The sequence below is a fragment of the Myxine glutinosa genome, chromosome 2, assembly GCF_964187855.1.
Source record: "Myxine glutinosa chromosome 2, kmMyxGlut1.1, whole genome shotgun sequence".
NCBI lineage: Eukaryota > Metazoa > Chordata > Myxini > Myxiniformes > Myxinidae > Myxine > Myxine glutinosa.
In genome coordinates, this window is record NC_136262.1 from 7,675,447 (window position 1) to 7,689,392 (window position 13,946).

Sequence of the window (13,946 nt, forward strand, 5' to 3'; positions counted from 1 at the left end):
GGGCTACCCGGGTCCTCTCCTCGGATCCTCGGGCCCCGCTGAACTATACTCAACTGAACACTACCTGGCTCCCAGAGCCTACCTGCAGCCTCACCTGGCCGACAGACTACCAGTAGCGGAGTGCCCCAATAACCATACTCACTAACAGGCTCACATGCCCAGCCATTCCACTTACTTATGCACCCCTCTAAGCACCACATTGCTACTATCTGCACCACAGATGTCAATATCCAACCAATTTACCTACTCCCTCTACCTAACTTTAAACTTCCCTCCCCGCGGTACTCGTGAAGGGGTCCATCTTCCCCCATCCACTCCTTCGCACCATGCACTCCACACCACTCATTCCACACTACTCACTCCACACCATTTATTCCACACCATTTATTCACTTGCACCCCATGCAAGCCAATCACTCAATACACTTACACTTGTCCACAATACTCTACTCATACACTTTCACACACACTCACACATCATTCTCGACCATTGCCACATTTCCTCACGCTCACCACCAAGACTCTCATTCAATTCCTCATTTGCGCCTAAAGCGCATCCTCAAGCTCATACACACAGCATCATCTAACTATCTACTTCCCTCTAAAACTCGTGCTTTCCCCGTCTTCCCTTTACACTAAGCACATCCCTCGTCATTATCATCCACCTAATCTGACTACGTCCCCTCTACCAGTACAAATGTCTCTACTAAAATCTTGTCCCTACTGTCATTTCTAAGTCCCTAACAATTATCCTAGCCCACCCTGGCTAGTTCACACTGCCAAACCCCATAATCCTAAAGCTCCTCTGCCCCCAACATGAGGTGAATGGTAAAGCTACCATTTGCCATCATCACTGCTACTACTACTCGTCCACTACTCTCGAGCGTCTCGGGGTGGAAATACATTCTCGCAGCTCGGCTTCGCGAAGCCGAGCAATGCGTGCGGATGGTCAGTCTCCTGTAGGTTGGGTCCGTCCAGCATTTTCGATTCTGGGGAGGAGGCATACTTGGTCCGAGGTTCCAGGCGCCATCCCTGCGCGGAGCCTTCCGGTCTCTGGCACGATGACCCAACCTCCCCCGGCCAGAGCACCGCGCCCGCTAGGGGGCGAAGGTCCGACCTGGCCTTCCTCCCCCGGAATCGTGCCATTTGCCCCTTGCGCCACGGCACAGCACCGACCATACAGGGCGGGGCCCGGCCCGAATCGTGCACGCCTCCGCGGCAACGATCCCCGCCGGCCCCCGCAGCACACAAAGCGGACCACGCCCCGAGAGCTCGCGTCGGCTGTACGTCGGCCTAAACGCTGCCCCGGTCTGTGTCGATGCTCGAGTCGCATTCTCACACCCACACGCGACCCTTTCCACACTCACAAAACGCGGCGCTCCACCGCCTCCCATACTTCCCACACATTTCGTCACCGCACTCGCTCGTGCATACCACCGAGGCGCACTCATTCTACTCGCACACTCTGTTATCTCACATGCTCGTGCACACCCTGGCACACTCATACCATTCGCACACTCTGTTACACACTTCGTAACACACCTTTCTTCCCCGCACTCCTCTCGTGCACTCTCCACCGTTACGTACTCCGTAACCACCACGGGTGTGCACTCTATTGTACACCCAATCACCCGCTCCGGTGTGCATCCCCGCACACTCTCTCCATCCATCTCTGGTGTGCATCCCTCGCACACTCTCTCTGACATGCTCTGGTGTGCATCCTCGCACACTCTCCACAACCAACTCACACTCTGTGTCGCACTCACTCCCACACTCCGTTTCAACACACTCTTCCCACATACACTCCGTTATACATTCACTCCCACTCTCAGTTTCACACTCTCGCTCCGGCGCCGTTCGCACACGCGCGCCATTCACTCCCGTACAGCGCACCACGGACCTTCCACAAGCGCCCGGGTGACGTCGGGATCCCAAGCGCGCGAAAAATCCTTTCGCGCCAAACACTTTCGCGCCAAACCTTTTCACGCCATACATCATCCTGCTTACCTTCGGGATCCTCCTCTCCTGCACCAACTGCAAACTTCCATTGGGGTTAGCAAGTACGGCATCATGATGCAAACACGGACTTTGCACAAATTCCATCTTTTCCTCCGATTTGATTTCTGCTTCTGCCGTCTCCTTAACCCCGATTTCAACTATAAATTATTTTTCTTTATTAAGCTCAACGACCGCTGGTGCACATAAAACAAGATTTTCCAATTCAGCGGCCGTCGGCTTTTCTATACCCCGTGTCGTGATTTCTACCCCGGTCCACCCGGCTGTGCTTGGCTCAACCTCGCTTTCCCCGCGCTACCTCGTCGCATACCAATGTGCCTTTCCCGCTCGACCTGCAGTCTTTGTTCTCCCAAAAAATTTTTATGTGGCCACCCATTCGGTTTTCAAACCCAGTTAACCCGTCCTTCATTCCTTTCATTTGATTTTCTCGGGTGGCCATCCTGTTTTCCAACCCCGTTAACCCCTCGTTCATTTCTCCCATGTGGCCACCCACGTCCTTCAATTGGCCCCCCAATTTGCTTTCTAATCCCCCCAATTTACTTTCTAATCCCCCAATTTGATTTCCCAATTGCTTACTATTGGCCCTCATTTCTCCCATCTCCGTACTCAATCCCCCAATTTGGTTTCCCACATCATTTCTCAATTCCCCAATTTGGTTTCCCAACTGCTCACTGTTCTTGTCAATCCCCATTTGTATGGCTGCCTGTATCTGCGCCATGAGGGCCTGCACATCCATCCCCCCCCATTTGCGCAGCGGGCGCGGCCCTCGTCGCCAAGTGCGAGGCGCCGCCATTTTGTTCGCCTGGAACCCCTACTGCTGCACCCTCCTTAACTGCATCCTCCATTTCTTCCAATTGTCCCAATTCTTCACGGGGGTCCTGAGTTGACTCTAATTCCTCCCCTTTACCCCACCAGCATCCGACCGCCTTGGCTATCCATGGCACGATTTAATTGAGATGTTTCTACAATTTCGGCCGCTCGTAATTTTGAGTGCGTTAGGTGCACTTCAGGTCAAATCCCACTCCCTGACACCAATTGTTGTGGCCAATATGCACAATTGGTGTCCAAAATTTGGTCTAAAAAATTTAGTCCCAGGTTCCAAATCCCCACTGCTGATAGACTACCAATTGTTGTGGATCTCCAACGTCGGCCTCCCCCTTATCAAGGGGGGATTAATCCCCTTGTCTTTTTACGATCCGACGCGATCCCGGGGCTATCACGTTCCTTCCGGTCGGTGTTAAATAGGGTTGTAAGCCGAATTAGTCTTATTACCGAAGTACTAACACCGGCCGTGAAGCAAGGAAATAACTCCACCCGAACCACGGCGTTAGTGGACACGCCGAGCGAAGCGAGCCTCGATTCGGGCCGTTAACAGGTATTAACCAGATTGGAGCGGTTATGATCGTGCCACGCTTACCCAATTGAGAAATCACTAAGACAGTCGAATTAAGAGGAAAAACAGGAAGAACAGGTAATTTATTTACAATTGTATGGTAAGGAAGAGAAGTACACACTTTGTACAAAGAAGAAGAGGAAGAAAAAGAAGTAATGTACAGGGAAGAGGAAGAAGCAGATACACAGGGCAGCCTTATACAGTCTTATACTTATCCCTGGACACGGGCCCGTTCGCACTCAGACTCACTCACACGGGGTTTGTAGATGGTCAGGTTGAGGGTCCAGCGATGGCGGCCCCGCTCCGGTCCCCGACTCGTACCATGAAGCAGATGGTGATGGCAGACGGTAGGCGGCAGGCGAGATCGCCGCGTGTCGGTGGCGTGGATCGGACAGTTATACTGGGGGGAAGGTAGACTGGCGATTATACTGCGTACGTAATAGTTGTACCGGCACCTTTATACGCGCTCCGGTATCGCTATGTACAATGCGCCACTTCCCCAATGATGTCACCAAAGCGCCTTTCCACGAAAGTCCTTCTCAATACTCGAGCGCCTGCCTCTCCCTTCTCATAACTCATTCAACAGAGGACCCCGGCTCATAACTGAAGCCCACAGCGCGTTTCTCCTCATAACTCTGCAAGCGTCTCTCCCATCTCGTAACTTGTCACTGCGAACTCACGAGCGCCTCTCCCTTCTCATCTGAGGTGGGGGCCTCGCGCAACGGGTTTTATTGCCACGCCCAGCGAACCCTCTGGAATCTCTAGCCACACCCTGTCAGGCGATTTCGCCTCAGCCCTGATTGGTGGATGGGGTCTTACCGGCTCCGCCCTTGATGGCTGCCTGACGTGGCCACACCCCCACCCTTGCGCTCCGCCCCCTTTTCAGGCCTTACCTCGTGGCATTTAGGCTGGTTCGAGCGAAAGCCCAAGGGCAGCGAACGCTACCGGCCCAACGCGTAACAAACCGCGAGGGGCAATTGGGTGCAGACTGGATAGTGCTCAATGGAGTCGATTGGAGGGAGGGCTGCAAACTGAAAGGGGCCTACTCTTATTTGTTCTACACAACGCAGATGCAACTATTGGAAATGGCCTTATCCTAAACACATACTATGAAATAACTAACGTTCTAAGGTGACCTACGTGTTGCATGTGGCCTAACTATGGAGTGCAACCTTTAACCTTTAATGACGTTACCTGTGTGGGTTCTCAAAACCGCAACAATATGTAGCAATTGTCTAACTATCCAAACAAATACAAATCTTTCCCATCATATTCCGTTCAAGTACACAAATGATGAGTCATCTCTTACATCTTCAAAGTACTTTCAAAGTTTTCACTCATAGTCCCCAAGTTGCATGGTTATACAAGCTACATTATCACTGTCGCTATTACCTGTTCGGGGGTGTAGTGAAAACCCCAACAATGATGTCTCTTCCTTCAATATGTACAGGACCCGCAAGAGCTTGCAATTCATTAAACTGGAAGCTCGGCTGCCTTTGCTGTCCAGGTGCTGAACAGTTGAGACGTAACTTCTGAAAAGATGTCCAGTGTCGCTCCAGAACACGCTGAGAGCCACCTTGATCATTTTTGCAAACCCGAGCTACACGAGAAATCATCACCTTGAAAAAAAAAGAGAATTTGAAAAAAAAAAATGAGAAGAGAGAAAAAAATACAGAAGTAGGACAAGGAAATATTGTTAACGGCAGATATCCCTGGACCGGTCACCTTGTTTGGACGTGTTTTGTTTTACTTCCAAGCAAAGGATACCATCCTTGATTGGTCTCGACTATTCTTGACTCTTATTTGCAATGTTATTTACTACTAGCAGGGGTACCTGGTGTTGCTCGGGGTGGGATCTTTTCATATTTACTACTAGCAGGGGTACCTGGCGTTACTCGTGGTGCGATTTTTTCATATTTACTACAAGCAGGGGTACCTGGCGTTGCTCGGGGTGGGATTTTTTTCATATTTGCTACTAGCAAGGGTACCTGGCTTTGCTCGGGGTGGGATCTTTTCATATTTACTACTAGCAGGGGTACCTGGCGTTGCTCGTGGTGGGATTTTTTCATATTTACTACTAGCAGGGGTACCTGGCGTTGCTCGTGGTGGGATTTTTTCATATTTACTACTAGCAGGGGTACCTGGCGTTGCTCGTGGTGGGATTCTTTCATATTTACTACTAGCATGGGTACCTGGCGTTGCTCGGGGTGGGATTTTTTCATATTTACTACTAGCAAGGGTACCTGGCTTTGCTCGGGGTGGGATTTTTTCATATTTACTACTAGCAGGGGTACCTGGCATTGCTCGTGGTGGGATTTTTTCATATTTACTTCTAGCAGGGGTACCTGGCGTTGCTCGTGGTGGGATTCTTTCATATTTACTACTAGCAAGGGTACCTGGCGTTGCTCGGGGTGGGATTTTTTCATATTTACTACTAGCAAGGGTACCTGGCGTTGCTCGGGGTGGGAATTTTTTTCATATTTACTACTAGCAGGGGTACCTGGCGTTGTTCGGGGTGGGATTTTTTTCATATTTACTACCAGCAAAGGTACCTGGCGTTGCTCGTGGTGGGATTTTTTCATCAGCAAATACGTAATCAGCTCATGAAGGGTCGGTCGGGGGTCGGGGGCTAGGAGGTTCACCTCTCCTCCAACTTCTACCATTGTAAATCTGAACTTTCCACAACACGTACGGCCTTCATCCGTAGCTCATTAGACTACTGCTCACCACAATCCACCCCCCCTCCCTCCCCAACCCCATGAGCAAATTGAACCACTAGACACCTTTTCTCCTGAATGCCATGGTATCAAAGCTCTCTTATTGGCATCTCTCACCTGCTGCTCTCTCATGCAGACAAGACGGTGAGCTCTCTATTTTCTGCTAACTAAAGTATGCTCATTCTGCTTGGACACGCATCTTACAAGTCTTTCAGCCCATTGTCCCTCCCTAGTCTCTCCAGGTCACACACGTTCTTCCACAAACCCCCTCCATGTGAAAATCCAAAAATGCAACCGTGCTTCTCACCTCCATTCCTGTGTTCATCTTTTCTTCTGCTTGTAGAACTGCCTGCCAGTCTATTCAATCGTACTACACTCTAGGTCTTCAAGTTGGCACCATGATCTTTTCTACCCCTGTTAACCTCCGCCAAAACACCCTTCTTTCTTGCAGGTTACGAAGTTTCTTTCACTCTCCTCTCCCCTCCTCTTGTTTATTCACCCTTTGTTTGTTGCGTTCACGTGTTGTCCCACTGCTCCACCGTGGGACAACATGTGCTGCCTTTCTACAGTACCCTCTGTCACCTCATTCTTCCTTGAGCCTAGATTTTGCATAAAACAAATTACGATTGGCACAGAGTCCTTTCCTAGCACCTTGATATACAATATACATGCATCGACAAATAAATACATTAATAAATAAATTACTTCTCACAATTCTGTCTAAAAAACCACCTTTAGAGGCCATTTTTCCCCGCAAAGCGGGGGTTGGCCTTTTTCGGGAACCGTGGTTGTTGTTGTTTTTCGGTCCCCTTTTTGAAGCAATGTTTTACGGCCGGATGCCCTTCCTGACGCCAACCCTTTTTGCCGCCTTTAACGACAAACAGGGAATTACCAGTGAACTGGTACTCACCTCTCACAATTCTGTCTGAACAAGTTATTTTCCTGATTGATATCAGTGTTTGAAATTAATTAACTTTTTTTATATTCTGCATTACGTTTCTCGACAAGTTTCCAATACTTATCTCTTTTTCATAATGCACATTACACAGAGCAATCACAAATGCATTGAAACGAGGAATACCTTGCCAAAGGCAGATAACTCCACGGAGATCTCTCGGAAAAAGAAGTAAACGTGATCCTTGTATTCAAATCCTGACACAAAGTGTGGCTCTAAGAGGGAGAGAAGATAGAGAAAGAGGAAGGGACGGCAAATGAACATAAAAAGCATACAATAATGACATGTTATCCATTCCTGTGCTGCCCTACATCTACATAGAGAGATCTCTGTTGTACATTTCCCCAAACGCTCCTCTTACCTTTCAACCACCGAGAATCGTGCTTCAGTGAACGAAGAGTCATTTTACCCAAGCTGCGGTACACTACAGAGTCGATGGCCTGGATGTCTGTCACTGTTGCTGAAAATAGCTGATCTCCTGTAACCAACACGTCAGAGCAAATGGAGAGATTCAAAGAACAACCTCATGGAGCATTTGAAAGAACCACCAGGAAATACCACAGCAAACGACAGGGTTCTGTGACAATCGTAAAATTACTCGAGGAGCAAAGATGTAATTATATATAAATAAATAAAAACTCAAAATGTTTCTGAATATAAGATATTGAAAACATCACAACTTCCTTGAAACATAAACATGAAAAATGAAGCCAAGTATCATGAGCCCTTGGAAGGCCTCACTCCATTTTGTGATGCAAACCTAAGGAGATTACAACCAATGGGAAAGGACTTTCACCCAAATGTACCACAACTTTGCTCAGCACACCTTATTCCAAATGTTAACGGTGTAAAGCAGGCCACGGTCCAAGGATTGTGTGTTTGTTAGAGCATCTTGATATTTCAAAGGAAATACGTTGTTGACCAACCTTGTTTCATCAATGGCATCCAGAATCCATGTTGTTAACCACATCAATTAACTATGACATGTAGGTTAAAAAATTCATACTGATCGGATCAAGCGTTGTACTTGTCGAATTATGACGTCATAATGAAGGCAGTGATGACATCATCATTAACATATGTTATTCCCCATGGGGAGTACGTGATGATGAGCTTCGTTTCATTTTTTTTCCATTCATTTTCCATGAGCTCATGACGATGAGCGTTTTTTGAGATATAGAGGTGCAACTTTTTTTCAAGATTGCACCCGTACCACGTGACCTATGACATCATAATTATGAATAAAAATGTTCTAGAGGCGGAGGCACCCCAATGGTAAAATTTTGTGTCAATCGGTCCAACACTTGGTGAGAAAATGAATTTTTAAAATGCAGACACGTATGTACGTCACACGTACGCACGTACGCATCTGATCTCTAAAGCCTGCTTTTCGCTTGGCGAGCGCAGGGTGATAAGAGTTAAGGATTACTTGATTACATGTGAAAAAGGCACAAGAGTGGGGCTCCAAATGAGCTTTGATAAAAGTTCAAAAGAATGTGTTTGTTGTTACCTATGAGTGCAAAAGAATGAATTGAGAACACTAGGGAGATACCCGTGCTATGCACAGCTGGGAGGCCAGAGGCAAACAGGCAATGCAGATACAGCGAATGCGAAAGCATGAAACCAATAAATTCCACATTCCTGTCGCACCTTCAGTCGCACGTCAGACATGGACAGCAAGTTCGTGAAGGACTTCCATGAAAAACGTACCCGTTCGCAAACAAATGGGTACGTTCACATATAGAAACATCGATCGTGGGACCGTGGCGAATCTGCATATGGCGATCCGCGAAGTTCACGTTCAGAAAGTAGAAACCATCACAGCATGTCGTCATTCACTTGAACTCGATATCTCTTTTTTCATTCCAAACAACAACTCCAATCACAAATTAATCACAAAATAAGCTTTTAACAACATTGTTAATGTTTCCTTCATTGTAAAAACTACCAAATCAACAGTGAAAAGGATTTTGAGCCGATAGGTGTTACAGCCTCGGCAAGATCGACGGAGACAGCGATCTGTTGGCTTATACAAACACAACAACAACAACATGCATTTTAAGGCCATTTTCCCTGCTAGAGCAGGGGTGAGCCTTGCGGTCCCCATGAGAATCTTCTCCATTTTGCCCTATTTTCTGCATCTCTCCTTGTTAACCCCCTTGCCCGCATTTCTTCTTCCACCATCTTTAGCCAAGCCTTTCTCGGTCTTCCCCGTCCTCTACTTCCTTCTACATTCATTTCCATCACTCTTCTCAACCAGTCACTTTCATCCTTTCATCATGGCTTATACACCGCCCAAATAGCTATGTGGAATTCTCTCATGTAGAGATTAAACCCACGTTGTTTGAACTTTGGCCGAGGTTATTATTTACTTTTAATGATGTTTATATATGAATCAAAAAGAAGATCATTGGTTTTGGGTCGTCCTTTCCGCATATCTCGTGGGATTGTGAGTTGGAAAGACGGCCGTGATGGCGCAGAGGGGGTTGGCATTCTCTCAAGCAGGGATTCAACCCATGTCCTTATAAAAGGTCTTTGTCCGAGGTCACCAAGTCCGATCGGTGCAGCCGATCAGTGCAGCTGTGCAGCAATCGGTGCAGCCGTTTGTGCGGCACCCGGGAAAATGGAAAATAACGTTATGCGGGAGTCCAAACCTGAAAATGCTGGAGGCCAAAGCTGAAATTGGAAAAACAACATAGCCTATTTTACTCCAGGAGATCCCAGGATTACCCACCCAAAATATCGTTGTGATCGATTCAGCCATTTTTGCGGTACCTTCGAACAGACAGACAGACAGACGGACGGACATTTGGTGAATTATAGTAAGATGTTTGATGATACCTGTTGAATTAAGAATGTGTTTGATGTTACCTGCGTATTTGTGTGGGTTTTTAGGTGTAAATGTGAATGTATATCATGTAAACCATGGGTGTATATAGGAGTCCTGTGTACGATGTGTAACTCATACCAGCGAAGAGTGCAACACTGCTCTGGCGATGATCATACGGACACTTCGCTATTCCATTAATGGCATGTCCAATATGCTGTAGTGTGGACATCTGGAATTGAAAAGGTTGGGGGAAAAGGGAAGAAATGAGAGGAGCAGGTAAGTTAAAGAAAATCAAAAATTATAAATAAAAATAACTCAGTAACCCCATTGCTCTCACCCTTTGCTCCAGATAAAGTCATAAGAAGTTATTCACTTGTGAATCACCTGACACTTCACTAATAACTCATGTGAACGCAGCCCGGCGGTGGATTTCAAAAATATAAATATTGCCAGAACAGGTGCTGGTTACCAGTAGTTACCTGATAATAACGACAGGATGGACGATAAGCATTTGTACCACAAACAAACAATTGGTCGCCATCTTTCGGTAGCACCACACGCAGGAAGTTGTGGCATTCCAACTACAGGGTAGGGGCAAGGTTTTTACAAAAAAAGAAAAAAACAAAACTTATTGAGAAAAATCAGATCTTTTCTTGACATCAGTCAAAAATAAAATAGGACTAAGGGACAAACGGACAAACTTGAAGTTATGTTTTTAAAAGTGAGCCAAAGCTTATAGATGAGAAAGGAAATCCATAGAGCAGTTCCAGGAAAGCAGTCGTTTACGTGTAGTGTAAGTGCTGGGTAAGGTGAGCTGAGCATTTTTAAAGAGTTGAGGAAGTTAAATAGCAAGAGGAGCTATATTATCTGATCAAACTACACAACACTGCAGTATCAGATCAAACTACACTACACTGCAGTATCAGATCAAACTATACTACACTGCAGTATCAGATCAAACTATACAACACTACATTATCAGATTAAACTACACTACACTACATTGTCAGATCAAACTATATAACATTACATTGTCATATCATACAACACTATACAGTACCACATAATCAGATCAAACTATACCACACTACATTGTCAGATAAAACTATACTACACTACATAATCAGATCAAACTATACAACACTACATTATCAGATTAAACTACACTACACTACATTGTCAGATCAAACTATATAACATTACATTGTCATATCATACAACACTATACAGTACCACATAATCAGATCAAACTATACCACACTACATTGTCAGATAAAACTATACTACACTACATTATCAGATTAAACTACACTACACTACATTGTCAGATCAAACTATATAACATTACATTGTCATATCATACAACACTATACAGTACCACATAATCAGATCAAACTATACCACACTACATTGTCAGATAAAACTATACTACACTACATTATCAGATCAAACTATACTACACTGCATTATCAGATCAAACTATACTACACTGCAGTATCAGATCAAACTATACTACACTGCAGTATCAGATCAAACTATACTACACTGCAGTATCAGATCAAACTATACAACACTGCAGTATCAGATCAAACTATACTACACTGCAGTATCAGATCAAACTATACTACACTGCAGTATCAGATCAAACTATACTACACTGCAGTATCAGATCAAACTATACTACACTGCAGTATCAGATCAAACTATACAACACTGCAGTATCAGATCAAACTATACAACACTACATTATCAGATCAAACTACACTACACTACATTGTCAGATCAAATTACACCACATTACATTGTGAGATCAAACTAAACTACACAACATTATCAGATCAAACTACACGACACTACATTGTCAGATCAAACTATACTTCACTACATTATCAGATAAAACTATACTTCATTACATTGTCAGCAGTAGTATATCGGAAGTGTATCGATACATCGTGCACACCTGGTGTGATTTCGAGGCAAAAAATTAAATATGTACCACGCTTTCATCTCATTGGGATTTAAATAAAACACCACCACGTCAACATCACATATTAGTCTCCACAGCCACGTCAATGTCAATTTTTCTTCCTCTTTCTGTGCCCCAGATAACCCACATCTTCACCTCACCTCGTCCCTCCCTTTCATGGAGCATGTCTTCCTCTCCTCGTTGCTTGCTACCCATGTTAATCGCTGAGAAGAAAAACAACAGGGAACAGCTTGGTTAAATCAAGCAAGCCCTTCAACATGAATGAAATAATTCATTAATGGATATATACGGATATATATATATATATAAGGGTACGGGGGCAGAAAAGGCAGAGCATGAAAGTTATAAGGCAGCCAAGAAGGCTGCAAAGAAAGAGGTAGCAAAGGCGCAGGTAGCATGCAGGAAAATGTTCGGAGAACGCTTGGATTCGGAAGAGGGTCAGAGAGCGGTATTCAGGATTGCAAAGCAGATAGCGAAAGAGAGGTGTGATGTGATGGGGGTGAGCTGCTTGAAGGATGAAGTGGGACAAATCGTTGTGGACCCAGATGGAATTAAAGGAAGATGGAAAAGATATATGGAAATACTGTTGAATGCAGAGAATGAATGGGACGGCAACATAGAGAGTAACCCAGTTTTAGGAACGGCAGAGAAGATAACCGAGAAGGAAGTTGAGGAAGCGATAAAAGCAATGAAGAGTAGAAAAGCGGGAGGGCCGACGGGAGTTGTGGGAGATATGTTGAAGGCAGCAGGAAGTTGGGGTGTGAAGAGAATGACAGAGATCTGCAATCTGGTGATGAAAGAAGGCCGCATTCCAGTGGATTGGGAACTGAGTACCCTCGTCCCTCTATACAAGGGGAAAGGTGACCCTCTGGAGTGTGGCTCGTACCGAGCGATAAAGTTATTGGAGCATGGAATGAAGGTATTGGAAAGGGTGTTGGAGAGGAGGATAAGGAAGAAGGTGAAGATCGACGAAATGCAGTTTGGATTTATGCCAGGAAGAGGAACGACAGACGCGCTTTTCATTGTGAGGCAGTTGCAGGAGAAGTACATGGAGAAGAGGAAGAAGTTGTTTCTTGGGTTTGTTGATCTGGAGAAAGCATTCGATAGGGTTCCACGTGAAGTAGTGACATGGGCATTCAGGAAGTTCGGAGTGGAGGAATGGTTGATCAGAGTAGTGATGGCAATGTACAAAAGAGCACGCACAGCTGTAAAGACGAAGGATGGGAACAGTGGTGAGTTTGAGGTGAAGCTGGGAGTGCATCAGGGGTCGGTACTAAGTACGCTACTATTTGTAGCTGTGATGGAGGTGCTGGCTCAGAACGTAAAGGAGGGTTTACCGTGGGAGTTGTTGTATGCAGATGATCTGGTGTTGATTGCGGAAAGTATGGATGGACTGAAGGAGAAGATGAACAAGTGGAAGGAATGTATGGAGACAAAAGGTCTGAAGGTGAATATCGGAAAGACGAAGGTGATGGCAAGTGGTAAAGCATGTGGTGAGGTGGAAAGAACTAGGAAGTGGCCATGTGCTGTGTGCAGGAAGGGTGTCGGAGTGAACTCCATTCAATGTCCAATGTGCGTTGAGTGGGTTCATCAAAAATGTAGTGGTCTGAGAGAGTCATTAACCAGAGGGAGCTGCAGATGGAGGAAATGTTGAGTTGGATCTTGGAGACGGCGTGAAGCTGGAAGGTATGAAAACATTTTGCTCCCTCTGAGACATGCTGAATGGAGAAGGTGGATCAGACTCGGCAACGGTTGCTAGAGTGAGATGTGCATGGAAGAAGTTTAGGGAACTGAGTGGCGTGCTGATGAGGAGGGGAGTGTCGTTGAAGCTGAAGGGAAAGGTGTATGATGCATGTGTCAGAGGTGTTATGATTTCTGGGAGCGAGACATGGGTAATGAACGTAGAGCAGCAACGAAGGCTGGAAAGGGGGGAAATGCGAATGGTTCGATGGATGTGCGGAGTATCGTTGAGAGAGGAAGACAAATGATGAATTGCGAAAAATGATGGGAATAGAGCCTGTGATGGATGCTGTGAAGAGGAACAGGTTG

The 13,946-nt window shown here is 45.9% G+C and overlaps 1 protein-coding gene across 2 annotated transcripts in view; it reads right to left on the reverse strand.

The window, feature by feature from the left end:
- LOC137422074 (semaphorin-6A) overlaps positions 1–13,946 on the reverse strand; it is a 159,955-nt gene that overhangs the window by 34,591 nt on the left and 111,418 nt on the right. For both annotated transcript variants that reach the window (XM_068108799.2, XM_068108798.2), the window contains 6 exons: positions 12,038–12,100; positions 10,390–10,491; positions 10,049–10,139; positions 7,442–7,558; positions 7,207–7,295; positions 4,801–5,027 (listed from right to left, as the gene is read on the reverse strand). In XM_068108799.2, the coding sequence (XP_067964900.2) occupies positions 4,801–5,027; positions 7,207–7,295; positions 7,442–7,558; positions 10,049–10,139; positions 10,390–10,491; positions 12,038–12,100 (689 nt within the window). The remainder of the gene's footprint in view (positions 1–4,800; positions 5,028–7,206; positions 7,296–7,441; positions 7,559–10,048; positions 10,140–10,389; positions 10,492–12,037; positions 12,101–13,946) is intronic.